This window comes from Coffea arabica, chromosome 3c, assembly GCF_036785885.1.
Source record: "Coffea arabica cultivar ET-39 chromosome 3c, Coffea Arabica ET-39 HiFi, whole genome shotgun sequence".
Classification (NCBI taxonomy): domain Eukaryota; kingdom Viridiplantae; phylum Streptophyta; class Magnoliopsida; order Gentianales; family Rubiaceae; genus Coffea; species Coffea arabica.
Window position 1 is genome coordinate 29,350,596 of NC_092314.1, and position 20,018 is coordinate 29,370,613.

General features: G+C 36.7%; 1 protein-coding gene and 1 pseudogene across 9 annotated transcripts; one reads left to right on the forward strand and one right to left on the reverse strand.

Moving 5' to 3' along the window:
* Positions 1-6,325: 6,325 nt before the first annotated feature.
* Positions 6,326-7,347, reverse strand: LOC113735781 (ethylene-responsive transcription factor ERF119-like; annotated as a pseudogene).
* A 525-nt stretch (positions 7,348-7,872) lies between these two features.
* On the forward strand, positions 7,873-18,794 carry LOC113734909 (uncharacterized). 9 transcript variants are annotated; one of them, XR_011841656.1, is made up of 8 exons: positions 7,873-8,024; positions 9,377-9,486; positions 12,209-12,358; positions 12,437-12,654; positions 13,605-13,715; positions 14,234-14,312; positions 16,842-16,886; positions 17,498-18,135. XR_011841656.1 is itself a non-coding variant. In XM_072082531.1 (8 exons), the coding sequence occupies exons 1-8, from the start codon at positions 7,922-7,924 to the stop codon at positions 18,639-18,641; spliced, it is 885 nt and encodes a 294-aa protein (XP_071938632.1). In that variant the 5' UTR covers positions 7,873-7,921; the 3' UTR covers positions 18,642-18,794. The 9 variants fall into 9 exon arrangements, 6 of the variants coding, with proteins under 6 accessions (XP_071938632.1, XP_071938633.1, XP_071938631.1 ...); XR_011841655.1 differs by having other exon boundaries at positions 18,054-18,135; XR_011841657.1 differs by having other exon boundaries at positions 14,240-14,312; positions 18,054-18,135.
* Positions 18,795-20,018: the final 1,224 nt, after the last annotated feature.

A 20,018-nucleotide genomic window follows, 5' to 3' on the forward strand; every position in this document is an offset into this window, starting at 1 on the left:
GACGCCCAAATCTCAATTGGCCAAACTTGCGACTCGAGCCAGCAAGGACTTGGTTGAGGAGCTTGGTGAACCATGAGATAACTATAAGCTTGATCTATTGAGAGATCTTGCTTGGCTTACTTGCGTAGTAGTACCTTTTATTGATGTTTGGGCCCGGTGTGGTGTATGGTAGATGGAATTGACGTTAAGTGGAATTCTACGGATTTAAATGCCGACCCGGTTGGCGGAGTGTCATCGCGGGAAGGTATTCGATTGAAGATTGGTGAAGCAAGTGGAACTTAGCTCCTGAGAGCTCCTGTATCCTCATTGAATGTGTTTAATTGAAAATTTGTGAATTGTTTGAATGTTACAGCTTTAATTCTTGCTTAAATGCCATTGCTCCCTGAACTATGTGTTTTGCATGTTTTCTTGGCCTCACGAGTATACGCTTACCTCGTTAGATTTGTTTTCCTTAACAGGAGGTGAATTGGAAGGAATTATGGAAGAGTCTACTTGATGGCTCTTTTGACTAGAATTTTGGAATGTATTTGTCTAGACATCCTTTTGGGAAGTTGTATATTTTGGAAAGTGGATGTATTTTGAACTTGTGGTGTAAGATTGAATATTTATATATGGAAGTGACTTCTCTTTCTTACTTCGTCTTGTCTTATTAGTTATTATTGGTAATAAGTTTGAACTGGAATTGTACTGAATCCTGACGAGAGTTGGGCAAGCGTCCTGTGGATACCCTTTGGTTCATCTTAGGGAGAAGTGGGGGCATCACATAAGGTGCTTATAGGCAAATGAGTATTAATCGTACAAATAAAATTACACAATCACTACAGTCTGTAAGGAGATACACAAGTGGGTCAAAACACTAATAACCATTTCAAATGTATGCATACCACTGCACTATGCATATGGTTGCGATAAATAATTGCAAGATGCATGTGGACAACTAACTGCATGTTCAACAATTTCTATGCATCGTACTTGGTCAATAACACAGTGTACATTATTTCAACCAGATTGTACATTTACTAAGTATTTATATATATACATTGTGATGCCCCCACTTCTCCCAAGGGCGAACCCAAGGGTATCGGTGGGACGCCTGCCCAACTCTCGTCAGGACTCGATACAATTTCAATTCAAACTTAAGGATAAATAGCCAAATAATATAAGTCAAAGGTATAAAGACGAGTCACTTCCTTAATAAGTATTCAATTCATACATTTCAAGATACCAAGTACATCACTTTCCCCAAAATATATAACCTCCAAAAGGTGTCTAAACAAATACATTCAAAACCCTAATCAAAAGTGCATCAAGTCGGCTTTTCCATAATTCCTTCCATTTCGGTTCTTGTTAAGGAAAACAAATCTAATGGGGTAAGTGAATGCTCGTGAGGGCAAGAAAACATGCAAAACACATAGTTCAAATAACAATAGCATTTAAACGAGAATTAAAGCTATAACATTCACGTAGTTCACAATTAACAACAAAACACACTTGATAAGGATACGGGAGCTCTCAGGAGATATATTCCACTGGCTTCTCCAATGCTCGATCAAATACTTCCTCGTGATGACACTCCATCAACCGGGTGGGTATTAAGTCCGTAGAACTTCACTTACTCTTCCCCGTTCACTGTTACACCCCCTGCTCTGGGCCCGCACTTCTTTTATATAAGGTGATACTACTCGAGTATGCCAAGCGAGATCTCTCCAATAGATCAAGCTTATACATTTTTTTCATGGCTCACCAAGTTTCACGATCAAGCCCATGCATAATTCACTATTACAATACTTCACTTAATTCACTTAACAATTCATTTCAAGCAATTCAAATACACTTCACTTAAACAAGAATGAGTATGATAAAGTACACACTCGAGTCGACACTTTCAAAATACTCAATCAATGAGAACAATTAAGCATGTAACAACACTTCATACACTTGACACTCACCAAGTCAAAACAAAAGTGAGTGAGCGAGCAATTAAGCCTTTAGGCATCCACTTCGAGATTCTCTTGAAGATCTCCTTGAGCGCCTAAATAAATAACAAGTACTTTCACTCACAACCATGTATTAACCAAGAAAGAAGGCACACTTATTTAGACTAGTCAATGCCTCAAAAGAGAACCTTAATCACTCAAATATAGAGGTTCAAAAGTGAGGATTTATTAACACAAGAGAAACTGATTTCCACCATGAAATCGAGTTTTAAAACGATCAATCAATATCAAAGAATAAGGAAAGGTTTCCAAAACTCATTTCCCAACAAGTAGGAAAATTTCAGTTTTACGCGTCAAATTTAGAAAAATCAGAACTTGCACTCAATTGGTCCAAAAATGGAAAACTTTTATACCATTGGAATCTTGGTTCGGAGTACTGAAAGTTCATAGAAGACACTTTTTCAAGATTTTAAACAGAATGCATTCATTTTTCAACTCAAAATTTCAGTTCCAGTAGGACAGGTTTGAACCAGTCTTGGTTTTGCAGTCATCATTGGAAATTTGGCATAATTCACGGAAAGTGAATCATGCTCTGAAATTTGTAACACAATAAGGGTTTCAAACAAGGTTTCAAACACGGCAAATGGAACTAAATTTGGAGTTTTGGACATTGATATATAGTAACTTAAAGTTGGCTGAAATTTGAACACTGATAAAAAATTTTCCAGATTTGAAGAGCCAAATTTGGGGCGTTATTTGGATATTGAAATGGTATTGAAATAACATCAAATTTGGTACACATAAACCTCTGTATGTTGACCATCCCTATATCAAATTTCACACAAAAACTCAAATGGGAAGGCAGTTAACAAAACTACTAAAGTTTGAAAGATGCTTCAAAGCTAATTTGCCTTCTTGCTTTTATTTCTTTCCAAATATTTTGCACAATGGAATCAGTCCAAATTCGATCTATTTTTGAAACCAAGGTCCTAGAAACCTTTAATAAACACTTGATGGTTGATTGACAACCAAAATTTTTGAAATAAAATATCCCACAACAAACTAGACCAGTCGGCCAACAAGAAGGAAAAGCTTACCAGTTTTTCAGCTTTATTGCACTTTGAAAATCAGGTCACATCTCACTCAATACAAGTTCAAATTGGGAATGGTTGGTGGCGTTGAAAACTACGTTCAAAATACTTCATTTTATCAGAAGAAAATATTTCCAAAATCAGTTCAAAAGTAGTTCAAATTCAAGTCACTAGTTGCAGTTTCTCACTTCCTCTCGGACAGATATTCATAATAGGGCAGCAAACTTTGCCGAATCACTACTGATGACTCAAAATGAACTAGCAGGTGATTTTTATACTGTTAGAAAGCTACGGATCTAGTTTTGAATGCCTCTAATGGCACTCAATTTTGACTTTTGTACAAAAAGATATGTTCAAGCAAAGTGGTACTGTTCGTCTGCCCAGATTACCATTTCCAGGTTTCTTTCAATTTCGAAAATCCAGGTTTTGTTCAACCAAATGAAATGATTTTCGGATGACACTTTGTACATATAATATACAACATATATCACTTAATTTCACAGCCAAACAACCAACAAAAATTAGAAATTCAAGCAAGATAACCACAGGACAGATTTGGCCAGCTTGCACTTCCAACTTTCCTTCGATTTTTCCTTCACTTTCTAACCGTATTCATCTCAAATAACACATAAACAACCACAATCAATTAGTTACATCTCAAGGTAGCTACCTAAAGGCATCATCAAGTCTGCTAGCCTAGTGTTAAAACAAGATAAAATGGGTTTCCTCACGTCCTCTACCTATTTCAAGCTTAGGGTTGTCAAACCCATGAAATCTAAGCTTGATTCTTAAAGAAAAATGGAGAGATTGCAAGAGTTGATGGTTACCTCTTTACCCTTGAAGAAACCAGAAATTTTCACCACAAAAACCTCCAAGAATTTCCACTAGATGTTGTCCTCCTCCAAGCTAAAGTTAATCTCCAAGTAGTTTTGAAGTTGGGTGCAAATTTGGATGTAAAATGGAAGCAAGATGAAATGGCGCTTCTTCCTCTTCTTCCTTTGCTGTTTTTGGCTGACTCCAAGAGAGAGAAGAGAGAGTGTTTTGTGTGTTGATGGTTGGTGGATGAAGTGTGTTAAGGAAGCCAAGTTAATGGTGCAAAAGTCAACTCACAATAGTGCGCGAATAATGAGGTGCACTATCACTTTTCTCTCTTGTTTATTGCACTTGTGCACTAATCCTTAAATGTAATTCCTTTAACACTATAATTATTCACATTTAGTAGTCTAGTATAAGTTTCTTAAATCTCCACTTAGTTGATTCGACACGAAATATGCGAACCTCCGATTCGCGCGTGATAAGGCGAAATTAAAAATGATTCATGTAATGATAAGATAATTAACTAATACTAAGGCAAATAATTATTTTAACAATAAAAACACGAGTCCTCACATACATGCTACTTATTGAAGGAAACTACCTATCTACTAAATATTTAATGAATTCTCATAAGCACTAATGGTCAATTTAATAGGTGATTGGAACAAATAATCATCTAGTAAAAACTTTTGATATAATGTTATTGATGAATAACATACCATACATTCTGATAAACAAGGTGTACATCACACACCTTATCTAGACAAAATCCTACAAGTTATCAAAAGTTATGCCATACTTTAAAAGCAATTACAAGTAGCAAAATTTGTACATGTACAGTCATATCAATAGATTGTAACTTTTAACTCACTTTCTGTATAGTCATACAAACACAAGAATTGTATAATACATCTCTTGCTTTATAACATAGTTTTCCTAACTATGCTTAACATTTTTCTCCAGTTGTGTGAAGCTTAAACTCCTTTATCAATCTAATGACTTGGTTATTTTAAGAGTTACTAATCGACCTATGAATAACCAAAGTTAAGGATAAGGGTTAGTAGAATTACCTTCGTCTACCTCTACCATTGTTTTTCAACCTTGCTTCGCCAGCTGGGATAGTGGTGTATGTACTCAGTTCTATTTTGCTACCTAATATTTGCTTCATGATCGAAATTGCGAGGCGTCAATACCTGTTGCATATGTGTTCTTTACCCTTAATCGTCAACAAATCTCCTATGTAATAATGAAACACTACTATAGCTTGCTTCTTCAATTTGAATAGCCCTTGTCCATCAAACACATATCCCTCACAACACGTTACTCCTCTAGCTTCAACAAAGAGGGAGAACATTATCTCTCAGTAATTTTCTCATCCCCAGCTAGAGAGAGAAATTAGTTTCCTTGAAGGTAAATATGATGTTGAATTTTCAATTTCCGGTTAGAAAGATAAAGTTGTTTTCTTCAACATTGTGTTGAATAATAACTTTCCCAAATTTAACTTGAAGCTAACCATCAAATTCCAAATTTCATTTCAAAATTTGAACTTTTGAAAGTTCCGTTTAGTTTAACCCAGTCCGTTAAGATAAGGCAACTCAAAATTTGTTTTTTTTTTTAGATTTTACTAATTGGAACGACTACACTTTTGCTTCTCTTGTGGTCCTTGGTTGCGTGGCTCTTTTTCAGCCACTTATTAAGGCTTGTGAGAAGAGCGTCCAGGGACGGTCCTTCTGATGACCGTCCCGGTCTCGTATCCAGAAGGACTGTCCCGGTCCTGTATCCCAAAAACGACATCCTCGGTAAAGTGCACAAGTTGAATGATTTCCAATGCATCATCTTCAATAGTAAAATACGGGATGAATAAATTCTTTGTAGTGAAGATAGCTTCCCAATTAAAAAAATGTTTAATTAATTTGCTTTTGAATCAAGCGTGAGAATGCACAAAGCCACCAATTTTGGTCCAGAATTGAGAGTTGTCATCTTTGTACAATCCCTTTCGAAAATTCTTCGAATCCATTAACTATTATCCCAACAGCCACAATAAATTTCATTCCAATTCTTGGTTGACATTTCCTAGAACCAATTGCCCCTGCCCCCTGAAGAAAAAAAATCCCATCAGGCTGCAGATATGCCAAAGTTTGTTCAAATATACATAAACCCCCCCTGTAGTTTGAACAATCACATTCACCTCCTTTTTGGTTTTTCAAATAGGGAAAATGGCCAATTTCGTCCCTATACTTTTTTATAGTGTCAATTCAGTCCTTATATAATTTTTTTGGCCAATTTGATACCTATACTTATTTTGCGGTACCAATTGAGGAACGCTGCGGCGGCGCCACCACGTAAATTCGATTAACCTACTAATTGAACAACTAAGCAGGGGTATTTCGGACACTTCACTGCTTCTTCATTTTTCACCTTTTCTTCTTCATCTTGCTTATCACCATCCATAGAAGCCATAGCCGGAGTAGCTGATCCGTCTCACTCCAACTCGAGGACAGATGCTGGTGACGTACGCGAGACCAGGCTTTCAGCAGAGTCCTCAAATACACAAGAAGGAATGTCATTTTGATTATGTGGCTGGGAAACCGCCATTGAGCTAGACTGATTATTATATTCATGATTGACATTAGAACACTTCTCAGACGCATTTTGATCAACCATGGCCCTAGCTTCAAATTCAAGTCATTTCGCTTCATAGGCTCTTGAAGCTTCCTTTATAAAATAATTACCCAACCAGATCCTCTTTCCCTTAAACGGGTTGCGAATTTCTATAGCCCATTTTCCCCATTTCCTTTGCCTGAGACCTTTGTATTTGGAAGAGGAAGGCCTTGATTGAGGTTAACTCTACAGTTTAGCTAAACCAGTCTTCTTCTTGGGGTTGTTTTTCTCCGCATTATTGCTCTCTTGACAGGAATTTTTAGCTACCTGTGCAACAGCCATAGCCACAGGCTAATCAGGTTGCCTTTTCAACTCCACAATAGGAAGAATAATCTCCCTAAGAAATCTCTTAGGCTTCTTTTCAATCACCGTTTCATCATCTGATGAATCAGTATCAGTAGCATTCGAATCGTAACAAAAGACCCGAATCTTCCTCACGGGTCAGTACCACTTCCACCAGAATCTGAAAAAGTTTGACAAATTCAACAATAAAATTAGTCAAAATCAACTCTTTACTACTGCGCATATAACTAGCATCGCAAACCCATCCAAAAGTCAATGCTAACAATATGGATTTCGAATTCGACGCCCATTTAGCTACCTTCATCTGGATTTGGCTGAACTGGTTCCTGATCATCGAGGGCCTGAGGTGGTGGCGGATCTTCAGCTTCTTGAACTGGCCGCTGCTGCAGCTGCCGCAGCTGCGGTTCTTGATCAGCTGCCATCTTCGCTGCTTGATCACCTCCAATCCTATGCGATTGTTTACGCCGCGGTCGGCTGGAATGCGGGGCAGAATGCCCCTCACCACCTTGAGGAATTGAAGTTCGTTTCTGTGCAGCCATTTTTGGGACTTCTTTTTGTATTTTCCCTTTCTTCCTCCCTCTTATGGTTTCCTCTGGCAACTTCCAAACCACCCCTTCTTTAATGGGTTGCGGAGATTATTTGGAAATAAATAAAAGGATTGAAGAAGATGATGGTTGCAGGCTATGGGGAGGATAATTGACTGGGGAGAGTGACGGAAGAGTTGCTGTCTTTCGCTTCTTTTTTTATCCTTCTTTCTGCCTTTCGAAGTTGGAACTTGGAAGAACGGTTCAACCTAGCAGTGAAGTGTCCGAAATACCCCTGTTTAGTTGTTCAATTTGTAAGTTAATCGAATTTACATGGTGACGCCGCCGCAGCGTTCCTCAATTGATACCGCAAAATAAGTATAGGTATCAAATTGACCAAAAAAATTATATAAGAACTGAATTGACACTATAAAAAATATAGGGACGGAATTGGTCATTTTCCCTTTCAAATAATCTCTTCAATTCAATTGAATCAGAAAACAAAAGAAACAAGCCCCCCAACCCCCCCCCCCCCCCCCCCCACCCCACGCCACACACACACACACACACACACACACAGGAGTTTTGAATGGAGGTCGCGAAGCTGCCGGAAATTCTCAGCGTTTTTGAGTCTTCTCTTTCCCAAATTAAATGGAAGCTGCGTCCTTCTTCAAAGCGTCGGCTCGAGACAGGTATTAATGATACTATACCGTCGTTGTCAGCTGTTTCAATCTATCATTTAAGACTTGGTTGAAACTTGAATGATGCTTTTCTCGAGTCCCACCAGGTCTTTTGCTTTGTGGGTCTCCTTTTTATTTGCTAGTTCTGTGTATCCATGTTTAGTGCTGTCTGCAAAGTAACGTTGATGAATTGAATTACCAGCAACTTCTTCTTCCCTTAATCTTCTAAGGAATATTTGAATTTCCCAAAAGAAATTTGTTGAAAATTAACGTTGATAATTTGTATTTTAATAAAATTCTATTTTTTTCTTTAAAATATAAAATTTCACTTTGTCAGCCAAGTTTTTTTTCTTGAGATCATTGGACAAGTGTGCTATAGAAATTTGAGAAATTTGGTGTAAATGCCACGCTAGGCTAGTTAAATGATAAAGACGGCATAATTTTGGGCTATTTATTGTTAAGGCTATTGTAGGTTTGTACAAAATTGTGCACTCTCTTGTGGACATTCATTGATATATGTTGTTACCATATATTCATTATCAACTGCCCTTTAAGATAAATATCAGAAAATTAAGAGAAGTGATATTTGCACTCTCCAATTAGCCTCTAGCACTCCTTGGAGGCTATATTTTTAATGAGTGAATTGGAGTGCAAAAGGCTAAATGAGGAGTTCGAATGTCAATTCCCAAAATTAAAGCTTTCTTGCCAATCGACAATTCTAGCCTCCTTTTTTACTTACTTCACTAGAAAGAGATTTCTCCCAAATACTGTAAAATATGATTCCATTTTCCATTTTCCATTTTCTATTCTAAAAGCCTAAGTGTAATTTGTAGTTGTTATTCTGCCAGTATTTAGCAAAGTAATGTGACAAACTAAGGCGTTCAGTATGATCATGTTATAGCAAGAAAAGTGCTTTAGGTGCTCAAATGGTAGTTCTGTTATTGCCGATGGCTAATTTGTACTCCAGGATGTAGTAAGTATGTCCTTCTTTCGTCTTTTCTTAAGGCAGGAATTTGGCATATTTCTGATGCTGTTCTATACAAGTTTATATGATTGTGACTCTGCATAAAATAGTTCACATGAACTGCTGTTTGTTATTAGTCCCTTATACGAGTAAAAATTCCTTGTCATTTTCCTGTTGTAATGCATCAATTTTCAATGCTTTCTTTGAGTTAGATGTTTTGGCATTGATCACGGAGATGAGGCCAGTTGTAACGGTAGATTATGGTGGAAAGATGCCTGAATTGCAAGAACAGCTTTGTTCTTTTCTTGACAGCTGCCGTTATTAGTCCCTTATACGAGTAAAAATTCCTTGTCATTTTCCTGTTGTAATGCATCAATTTTCAATGCTTTCTTTGAGTTAGATGTTTTGGCATTGATCACGGAGATGAGGCCAGTTGTAATGGTAGATTATGGTGGAAAGATGCCTGAATTGCAAGAACAGCTTTGTTCTTTTCTTGACAGCTGCCAAAAGGTTAGTGTCTGAATTAATTTCACTTGTTTCACTTTATCTAATTGTATCTCAATATCAGTGCCTGAAGTTTCATCTGTTCACTTTATCTGATTATTTGTGCCGTGAATAATTTCTTCTCTTCCATGTATCGAGTTTGTGTCCTATCTTCTTGTCATTGAAGCCATCATTTATTGGTTTGACAATGAGATCACTAGTTTGAGTCTAGCTATGAGTAAATCCTGTTGGCTATTCTAATCATCAATATATGAGCTGCATGGTGATTCAGAAATTTTTAAGAGGTTATTGCTGCATCAATTAATTATTTGGAATTTTCTAAGCAAAAGGGGTGCATAGTTTTGGGCTCATTTTATGCCTATGGTACATGTATTCCATTTTCATAAGATACTTAGCATGTGTGCCTTCTATTACTTGTTTTACACATAAACTGGGGATTATGGACAGGAAATTAATGAGTAAAAATTATCTACAATCTGTTAAATTTTGGTTACTGACAGACCTGAGTTTCTCTTGATAATTGTGAAGGGCTCATCTTTCCCTTGTTACATCTCCTTAAGGATCGATAGCATTATATCACCACATCAAAGAGTGATTAGATTGTTAGTTTTGCAATTAGGTTGTAAGAACTGACAACTCAATTGGTATAATTGGCACTCATAAAGTTTGAACTTCTGGAAATTTAGGGGCTGTTTTTGTTAGCTTAAGGCAATCCAATTATGGATTCTTATTAAACTAAACTAAAATTTTTTTGAGGTGTTTTAGTTTATTTGTCCATTTGGTGAATCTGGTGATGCTAACTGGTTGCACAAATGAACCAGCACCAACTAGGCAATTTTGGTGGGTTTAATGGATGAGAGGTGATGAGATGCTTTGGTGAACGTGAGGAAGATGAAGAGATTAATCAGAAAAAAGATGGAGAGTATGTTTTTCATATCGAGGTAGATGAAAGGTTGAGTCTGAGGGTAAAGTTGGACTCAACATGCTGGATGGAGCAAACGAAGGAAAATAATAAGTGTTGGTCTAAAGTAACCTGTTGGTGATTCTTTAGTTGTTACTACTTACTAGTGCAATCGTTGGATATAAATAAATTACGTGCATATTTTATTCCTAGTTACTATTCCATGTTATTAGTAACTTATGGGTGACTTTAGAACTTCGTGCCATCTGATCATCTAAAAGAATTAACAAAGAAAACTAATAATAGGTACCAATATCCAGGATAGAGATGGGATTTGACAATGATATCTATTTTGTATCGCAACCCCTGTATTTAACTATTTATTTATGTGTAACTTAATCTCTTTGCAATTTTGGTGTTTTATAATACTAATTTTAGAATGATTTATTTTCGAATATCTTATGCACCTATGAGTATAGGAAATATGTCCCTGCACCCATATCTCAAATTTAGACACGTATCTGTGATCCTGTAATTTTGAAATATGCGAATCCAACACATCACCACACACCATTAGGCACTGACGCCCAAGTCCATGTAACAATAGGGTGTGGCATATTGTTGGCCCATTTCAACAAATTTTAGTAAGCAGTGGTCCATGGAGGTGTTGCTTTATGTACATTTAGTTTGCAAACTTGGAGAGATATTGCTCAAGGAGGTTTTGGGAAGCCATGGTTGTAGAATTTGGCAGCCTTGGATGGCCCAATGCTTCTAACCTTTTTCAGAGTGTCTACCTCCTGTCACCTAAGCTTTTACAACCATGTTGACACAAGGTGACCTGTGTGCTTGGCATTGGGGCAATGTTGGTAACTTTTTAGGGATATACATTCATGTGAAGACGGTCATTCGTGGTTTTAAGCAAGTTTAGTGTATTCTGTGCGGAAATTAATGAGCAGGCCGTATGTGAAATTAATGAGGTTAGTGTGGGCCATGAGGTAACATTGTGGTTTGACAAGTAGTGCATTCATTGGCTAAGTAATTGGACTATTGTCACATGGGCCTGTGGTATGACGAGGAACGGGCCATGATGTAGGCACCAGTTTCTGTTACATAGCTTGGTTTGACAATAGGATCTGACCAAACTATTGACAGTTACAAGTTGTTTATTGAATTTGCATAGATTTTGGAATGTGGCACTTGGAGGCCATGTGTCATGTTTGTAATATGTAGGCTAACACTTGTGATTGGCACTATTGGCGGAATATTCGATATTTGAGGCCCTAAGATGAGATGCATGTGTGATTGAGCATGTGCTTGAGGAAATTGTTCTATTTAATGAGGGTTCTTTGTACTTAGCTCAGGCCTGTCAAGAAGGTTGTGAATCTTGATTTTTTTAACATTTTTTGAAACTTTTAAGTGCTAGTGTGTTAGTTTGGTGAATAGAGCCTTGAAGGAAAATTTTTGCTGTACTTGTGTTTGTATGTGAGACATTTTAGCAAATACCTTGTGCATGTTTTGTTGACTACTAGCTTTGAGGGACATTATTGGCACCACATCAGGTCAGAGGAATGTTTGTGACAACAATCCATTTAATTTAAGCCACAAACGTAAATTGGTATGAAGCTTTCTTTTATTTCTTTTTCCTTGGTTGCCTACTTGCCTAATATTACTCCAACTTCTTTTTAATGATACATACTTCCAAAGACACCTATTAAATATCAGATTTTTTATTTCATGGATTCTTCAATGGTTCTGAATTAAATTAGACTTTTTATGTGCTAAAGATAATTTTGATATGTAACTGATCTTTATCTGCTTGTTTGTCAGGAGTCACCTGTTTTTGAGCTTCTGAAAGTCATGGTTATAGAGGATATGATATATTTGATTCATGCAAGAGCACTTGCAGAATTTGTGAAGTCAAGTTTAAATTTGGAAACAGAAGTGGTTCTCATTGATGTTGAACAGGATCCTCCAAAGGTTTTGTTCTATTGAAACATTATCCTTGAAATCTGTTGTTCGTTTCATACTCAAATTCCTGATGCATTGTGATTCCAGATGATGGCACAAAATTATAAAAGCTCTGCAGCTGCAGAATTTCTATCAATTCAGAAGAAATTTTACTCTCTCTTTCATTCGAATCCTGTGAAAAGGGATCTCTTGCAATGTGAAGGGACTGAAACAAGGACTGGTACTGGGACCTCCAACTCCACTGGGGTAATTGATCTCAGCAGCTGGATTCAGGAAACTGAGGTCACAATTCCAGCCATTAATGGGTACCAACCTACTTTCACCTCATCTTTCATAGCTTTTATTTCTGGATATATATCTCATTATTTACTTAATCTATTAAGTTACCTCCTAGTCTTCAAAAAGGCTTATTTCAATTGTATCATCCTTGTTGCCATGCATATGATTAAACTTACACTGTTTTATCTTCATGTCTTGCCTAATGTCCACAAACTGCTAGTAACATGTAGGGAATGACCACTTGGACCCTTAAGTTTGATGTCAGATGTGCTTGCCAGCCAAAAGAGCAAAATGTGATCTGTAGGTGTTATGCATATAGATTGTGATCAGATCTGGAGTTTGACAATTCTGTTTCCCCAATAACTTGGGTTTAGCACTCAATGCAAGAGAAGTGTTGGACCCAGAATTTAGGAGGGTCAAGTTCTTTCACTTTTCCTTTGTATGATGTATAATTTGCTTGTCATCAGCTTGAGTTTTCCTGTGCCACCTATTCTCTATTCAGGTGCATGAGTACAGCAATACCAAATGTTGCTAAAAGTTCTTGAAGTTATGAGTTGTAGATGAATTGCTTAATTTATTGGTCTTAATCACATATTTTTATTTGACTTCCCAACATTTAGATTTTTTGTCTTGATTATCTCTTCTCCATCCCATTAATGCGGGAAACCTGATATTGAAAATTACTTTTTTGTAAAAGCTACACACTGGTTTTCACAATTACTAAGTTACCAGGCAGAATGGTCTTTTGTATGGTTTGAGAATTGGCCTTTAACCACTTGTTTAAGTCTTTCCACTTGGCAGCTATTGAGCCCATATGTAATGTTTTGGTCTTTATATTAAGTGTTACTGGGCTTTTTCGAATATTTCTTTGTGGATTACCAATTGGGATCCTTGGAAAGTTTACTACTGTTTCCTGCTTTCCTTGCTTTGCCCATGGGTCCATGAAGGTTGTTAATTACAAATCCTTTTGCTCCAGATGGCTTCTTGGTTATCCAGTGGTATACTTGTTCTGCAAGGAACATATTGAGGATGCTGTATGTAACCTCTCCACCAAGTCCCTAAATCTATATCAAATTTTTGTTAGCAGGTTCGTATAGACACATATAGCTTGAAAGTCAACTTCTTGCAGTTTTTAATTTGTTTCATTATGTTTGGTTTTTACTACAAGTTACTTCATCTTCTTCACAAATTGTTGACGTCACAAGTAACTGTAGTGCAGGATACACTGATGTTATGTGAATGACACGTATTCTTTGTTTGTTGTAATTATTAGTGCTTTAACCATTCGTGCAATAATGAATGTACTCAATGAAACTTCTACTAAATCACTATAACATGGCCGTTTTTGTGATCATGTGCATTTCTGGTTGTTGATAAATTTAAGCAGGAAAGCTATTAGTCAGGCTAATTTCAGGAATTGCTGGACAAAGATGAATCTTAAATATTGTAGAGATACTGCTGTAGAAGATAAAGGAAAAATTGGGTAACATGGCTTGCCACATTTTAAGCATATTCATCAATCAGAACTTCATATAAAGTGCATTTTATACCTTCTCTTCCCCTGTCATTGACTGTCCAGACCCACGATACCCTTATCCTTCAAAGGTGCAGGTCTTGCTTTTGACTAAAGAAAAGCAACGGTTATAGGGATACTCTCCTGGAACTGGAATGCTTTTTCTCAAAGGTAAGCCAATTCTGGATGCTTTGCTAGTAGCCAAAGGATGAACCTATTGAAGAATTATTAGCCAAGAAGGTGATCTATGTAAATTGGACATTGGAAAAGCTTTCGATCATGTTAGAGTTTTTCTTGTACCTGAAAAATAGGATGGGATTCCAGACAAATGGTTCAAATGGATAAAATTCCACATCTCAATACCAATTCTTTATACTTTTAAATGGCTCCTCTGTAGGCTTGTCTGTAGCCTGACCTAAGGCAAGGAGACTTTTTATCTCCTTTCCTTTTGATAAATCACCATAAGAGCATTGAACAGGGTCATCATGAAAATGGAGTCCATGAGATAATTGAATGTTTCCCTGTTGTAGTGATGGAAAGGAGTTGGCAGGATATTTTAAACTTTTAGCATATGGTCTTGTACTGCATTGTGAATTAAGAACTTGCTAGATAAGAGTGATTAGATGTGTAATGTGTTCTGCACCTTTATGCATTTTGTTGCTGATTTTGGAGTTTAGGAATGACAAGCTGTCAGTCCCGCATAGGCGGATAGGTGCAAATCAGTTCATTGGAACAGCATTTACTTTTTGATTCAGGAATATTGACCAAGAGATTCCTTGTGATTTGTTGATTTTATCGGCCAAGCATGTAGATCTCCCGGTAGATAGGTTTTCTTTTGTAATTCTGGTTGCACCTCTTGGTGCCTTTTGATATGTTTTCTACCATCGAAACAAATACTACAAAATAAAGCAAAAGGTCAACACCATTGAATAGGGGAAAACAGAAGGATTAATGACTACAACTATATTTTAATTATTCTTCCTTCATTTTTATTTTTATTTTTTTTTTATTTTGTATTTCTTTTCCTTGTCCCCTTACCCTTTCTCCTGCTTTCTCTTGATCTCCTCCAGTCTAAGACCTTCTAACCATACTTCCCACCTATCCCTCTCTTCCCCAGCACCACAAGCTTTACTTCCTCCATTTTCCTACAGTGTTGCTCCCCCTTTCGTCATTTGCAACAACACCTCCCCCTTTTTCAACTTAGATCTGAGGCCAAAGTCCTTATACCACTGTCCCATCCTCATCTCATCTATTCTGATTGAAGCATTACTAACTTGTTACTGCCCCCTGCTTTGCCCTTCCAACCAGACTTGCAAATGGTATTCTGTTATTCTGTTCAAGAGTTGCCAATGCCTGCTATTGTTTGAATTTTTTTGAATGGCCTAATCAGAAATTTCTTGAGATTTATAATCCATGTCAGCTAACAACTATTTGGATTAGAAATTTGATTTCTACTTTATTATTATTTGAGTTCTAGCTTGATCTTCATCTTTTTGGTTTGAGTTGAGTTTTGTGTATTTGGCTATTTTGAGGTTGATTGTCAAAGCTGTGGTGTTTCAATTTTGTCTAGGATAGTTTGACATCAAAAATATGAAATTTTACTTTTATTTGGTGGTGGAGATGGTGGTGATATTGGAGGAAGGACTGTTTGTGCAAAGTGTTGCTTTTTCTTTATTATTTTTGTTAGAGTGAGCATAGGATTGGATATACTGCAAAATTGGATTGCTTTGATGTAGATACTGCAAAGATATGCTCTGGTGGCATGCGGCAATGACCGGCAAAAGGAGCTCATGCCCAACATGCTTGCACCTATACTATTGTGAGTGGTTTTGGGAAATGAAGAGGAAGAAGAAGAAGAAGGGACAAAGAGAAGAGAAACAGAAATGAACAAAAGTTAAAACTTGTTCAAAGCATACAGTTTCCAAGTTTTATTCTATAAGTTAAATAATAACAGAAAATCCAATCATTACCCTTTAGTCAAATATTAACATTAACATTTTTGAGGTTAATGTCTTAAAATGATAGAAATCATTTAATTTTGACGGCTCAACCATGAGGTGTAGAATAAATATTTCTCTAATAAATAATCAATTGTAAAATTAGAGGTAATTGGATGAACAAAAACATAGATGGAATGGAGAAAGAGGTATTGTGTAGTTGACCCATGATTGCTTTTTTTCTTTTTTTAATAGCACTTACAGCCCTTGGTTTAGTGGAATGAAGAAAGATGATTTGCCTAGCTGAGCAATGAGGTCTGGGCTATTGTAATTGATTGAGTTGAGTTGGAGTAATTAAACTCATCATTCTTTGGTGTTTATGCATCCGAAAAAATAAACCTGACCTTGAAAAAAAGGTGCCTTATGTAGTCATGATGTGTGGTTACTACTGACATGTTTCCTGGGAGTCTAATAATGATTACTTTTCATTTTAGCTTTGTCTTTCTTGGATCTTGCTATATTTAAACTGTTTTTCAATACATAACTGTGCCTAAACTTTTTTAATGTTTTATGTTGTCTGTTTAAGTATTTAATCTTTATGTTTTTTTCTGTCTGCAAATATGCAAATAACATTCTTTTACTTCCTTAGTGCCAGTTCTTTTTTTCTTTTTTTTGGGGGGGGGGGGGGGGGGTGGGGGTAGGGGAGGGCTTGGTTGAGGTTATGCCTAACCATATGCTGATATTTTTGTATTTGTGATTGTAGGAGTGGGATACCTAGTAGAGGAGCTCAATGTGAAGAATTAATGAGGTACACTTCTCTATGCATATTCTAAGTTCATGTGTTTGGGGTATATATTTTTGGGTAGAAGAGAACAGGGAAAATTACATGCAGAGCCCAAATGCAAACTCTTTAAATTTAGGATTTTTTTTTTTAACTCACTGAGGTTTGAATGGAACTGTTAAAAGCTTTGGGCTGAGATGATCCAACTGTCTATTACCGACCTGAACGCACTAACTGGCTTGCTTTCGGTTTGACTTCTAACTCAAATTTGGTTCCATGTTTGCAATTTAAGTTGGGATGCTTCCTGGCAGAAGGATCTTGAGATCAAACTTTGCTTCTACTGATTATAATTTTTGTGTTTGTTGTCGCATTTTAAAGGCATATAGCTTGCTACCTGAGTTTTTTTTTTTTTTTGTCCATTCTTTCTTTCTTTGCTTTCTTCTCTGTGACTCCACTTAAGGTTTTTTTCCATACGCATCTAGTTCTCAGTTACATCATGCTGAACATCATGTGAAACGGGCATGACTTTTTTCCAAAATTGATGTGGTTTATCAAGAGTTTCTATTGCCTATATTGACTTCAAAATCCCAGCCTCCAAAGACAATATTGCTGATTCTTCAATTCTTTGTGTGAATTAGAGATGCCAAACTACTAGCTCCATTCAGCCTCTGCAAGTCACCTTAAAGAAACTGAAGACTTGTAAACTACAGTGTTACTTTTGACAAATATAGCCTCCTTGAACACTGCAATTGATTGATCAACTTGTGAGCATTCATGAGTGATAACATGGCCTCCGTCCCTTGACTAAATTTTGAGTTGCTCATTTCTGCTTCTGTTTTTGTAACAAGTCATTGAAATAAAATGACATCTGAATAATGTAAACAGATTCATGTAAATTGATTCCCTGAAATAGGAATAAAATAGCAACTAAGATAAGGGTTGAAGGCGGGGGATCCAACAAAAGCTACAAGATTTTCTAGTGAGCAAAAGTTATAGAAGTTACTCTTGGTATTTCTTCTTGTTGCTTCAGCAATTGTTACCTTGCATAGAAAGTACTGTTTGGTGAGCTTGCTGTGGAACGAATCATAAGAGTGATTTTTATGAGTTTTAAATTATCTGCAAAAAAACCGTTAAGCTTTGGTTTCAATATGAGTTTGTTATGGCATCACATAATTGTCACTCGTGATAAAGCAGCTTCACAGTACCATATGACCTGAGCTTGGAAGGGCGCAATGAACCATGGGCAAAGTCATTTTTGCTCCGTATGCAGGCAAAATTGGAAACATGCAAGCAAGTTTGGGGATCTTTGAAAATGGAGGTCAGTGGTTGTTATCCACAAGCAATTGTTTTGTAATAATTTCCTACTATGCCATCCAAAACAAATACAGAAGACAAAATTCTTTAGCAAGTACAGGTAGTGTTATCAGGTTTTGGATTTTTTAACTCAATATGATTAGAGTACTCAATTAAGGTTCTTAAATAAGTGTCAACTTTGCTGCAGTTTGGGTAAGATCTGCATTTGAACAAGTGTAAATGTGCACTTAATTGATGTACGGTGAATTCGGCATTGCATCTGTTCGTGTGTAGTCTGATGCACAATACTCCTATAGAGCGTATGCATCCTTTCACATGGATATTTCCCCCAAGTAGAATGAAATCTCTTTGATGTCAATCAGATTGTTTAGATTTAATGTGGTCTCAGATTGAAATTGTTCTCGATTTGGTATTTACGAAGTGTTCGCTTGCATATGGCACCAGCGTTTAGTTTGTTACCCCCCTTGAGGCATCCAGCACATGATGGGCGAAGATATGCTGAAGTTCCAGCCGAGACCCGAGCACTTTGCTCCTCAGTATACAAATACGAGACTTGAGTATGTACAACGATTGCACTAAATCTTTGACAAAGCATTGATAGAAGCTAGTAGGTTCATGGAAGCTTCGTACATCACTAACCGACTTTGGAGTATGTCATTCTTGTATGCCTTTGACCTTTTCTTCATCTACATAAATGCCTTGATCACTAAAAACATATTCTAGAAATACAGGATAGTTAGTGCAAAAAATGTACTTCTTGAGATTAACAAAGAGCCTTTGAAGCACCTAAAAAATAGTCCTTAAATATTCAAGTTATTGAGCAAAACTCTTGCTATGGATCAAGATATCAGCAAAATAAACGAGTATAAATTTTTCCAAAAAAGGTTGCAAAATATGGTTCATTAGTCTCATGAAAGTACTAGGTGTATTAGTAAGTCTAAATGGCATAACTAAACATTTATATAAATCATGTTTTGTCTTAAAAACTATTTTTCTCTCATCTCCCTCTCTCATCCTAATTTGGTGAATGCCACTTTTATGGTTAATTTTAGTAAAAATGACTGAATCATGCAATTTATCTAACATACTTTACCGTTATCGTATTTACAATCCTACAATTGGTGCACATTCTCTATGCTCCATCCTTCTTTGGCACTAAAATGACTGGAACAGCACATGAACTTAAACTCTCACGAGCCCATCCCTTTCTCAACAGCTTATCTACTTATCTTTGCAACTCCTCGATCTCCTCTAGACCCATGCTATAGGCTGATTTGTTTGGTAATGGTGCGTCCGGAACTAAATCAATTTGATGCTTGATGCTTCTCATAAGTGGCAGTCTATTAGGGATCTCCTCAGGAAATACATCTTGAAATTCTTGCAAAAGAGATGAAACACTAGAAGGCAAAGAATTATCAAGTTCATTAGAAATAATCAACACGTTTTCGTAAAAGAGCACAAATAGGGGCCGATTAGAAATCAAAACTCGCTTGATATCTTTCGCTTTTGCAATTAAGCTTTGTTTCCTTTCCTTTTTTCCTCTCTTGGCCGACTCTCCAATTGCCTTTTTCCCCTCAACTAATTTGGTCACTCTTTCTTGCTTTTGTGTCTCACTTTTCTTTCGATTTTTTCTCTCACTTTCCCTCTGAAGTCTCAATTGATCCCCATACACTTGTCTAGGAGCAAGTGGTACAAAAGTGATTTTCCTATTACAATGCATAAAAGTATACTACTTAGCATGTCCATCATATTTATCAAACTGCCATGGACAACCCAAGAAAACATGACTAGTTTGCATTGGTACTACATCACATAAAACTCCATCTTTGATTAACCTTTATTTTA

Coding starts and splice junctions, on each gene's coding strand:
- LOC113734909 (XM_072082530.1), top strand. CDS start 7,922: ATGGAGGTCGCGAAGCTGCCGGAAATTCTCAGCGTTTTTGAGTCTTCT. Junction 8,025..9,376: donor AAAGCGTCGGCTCGAGACAG/GTATTAATGATA, acceptor TCTTTGAGTTAG/ATGTTTTGGCATTGATCACG. Junction 12,359..12,436: donor TTGAACAGGATCCTCCAAAG/GTTTTGTTCTAT, acceptor TTGTGATTCCAG/ATGATGGCACAAAATTATAA.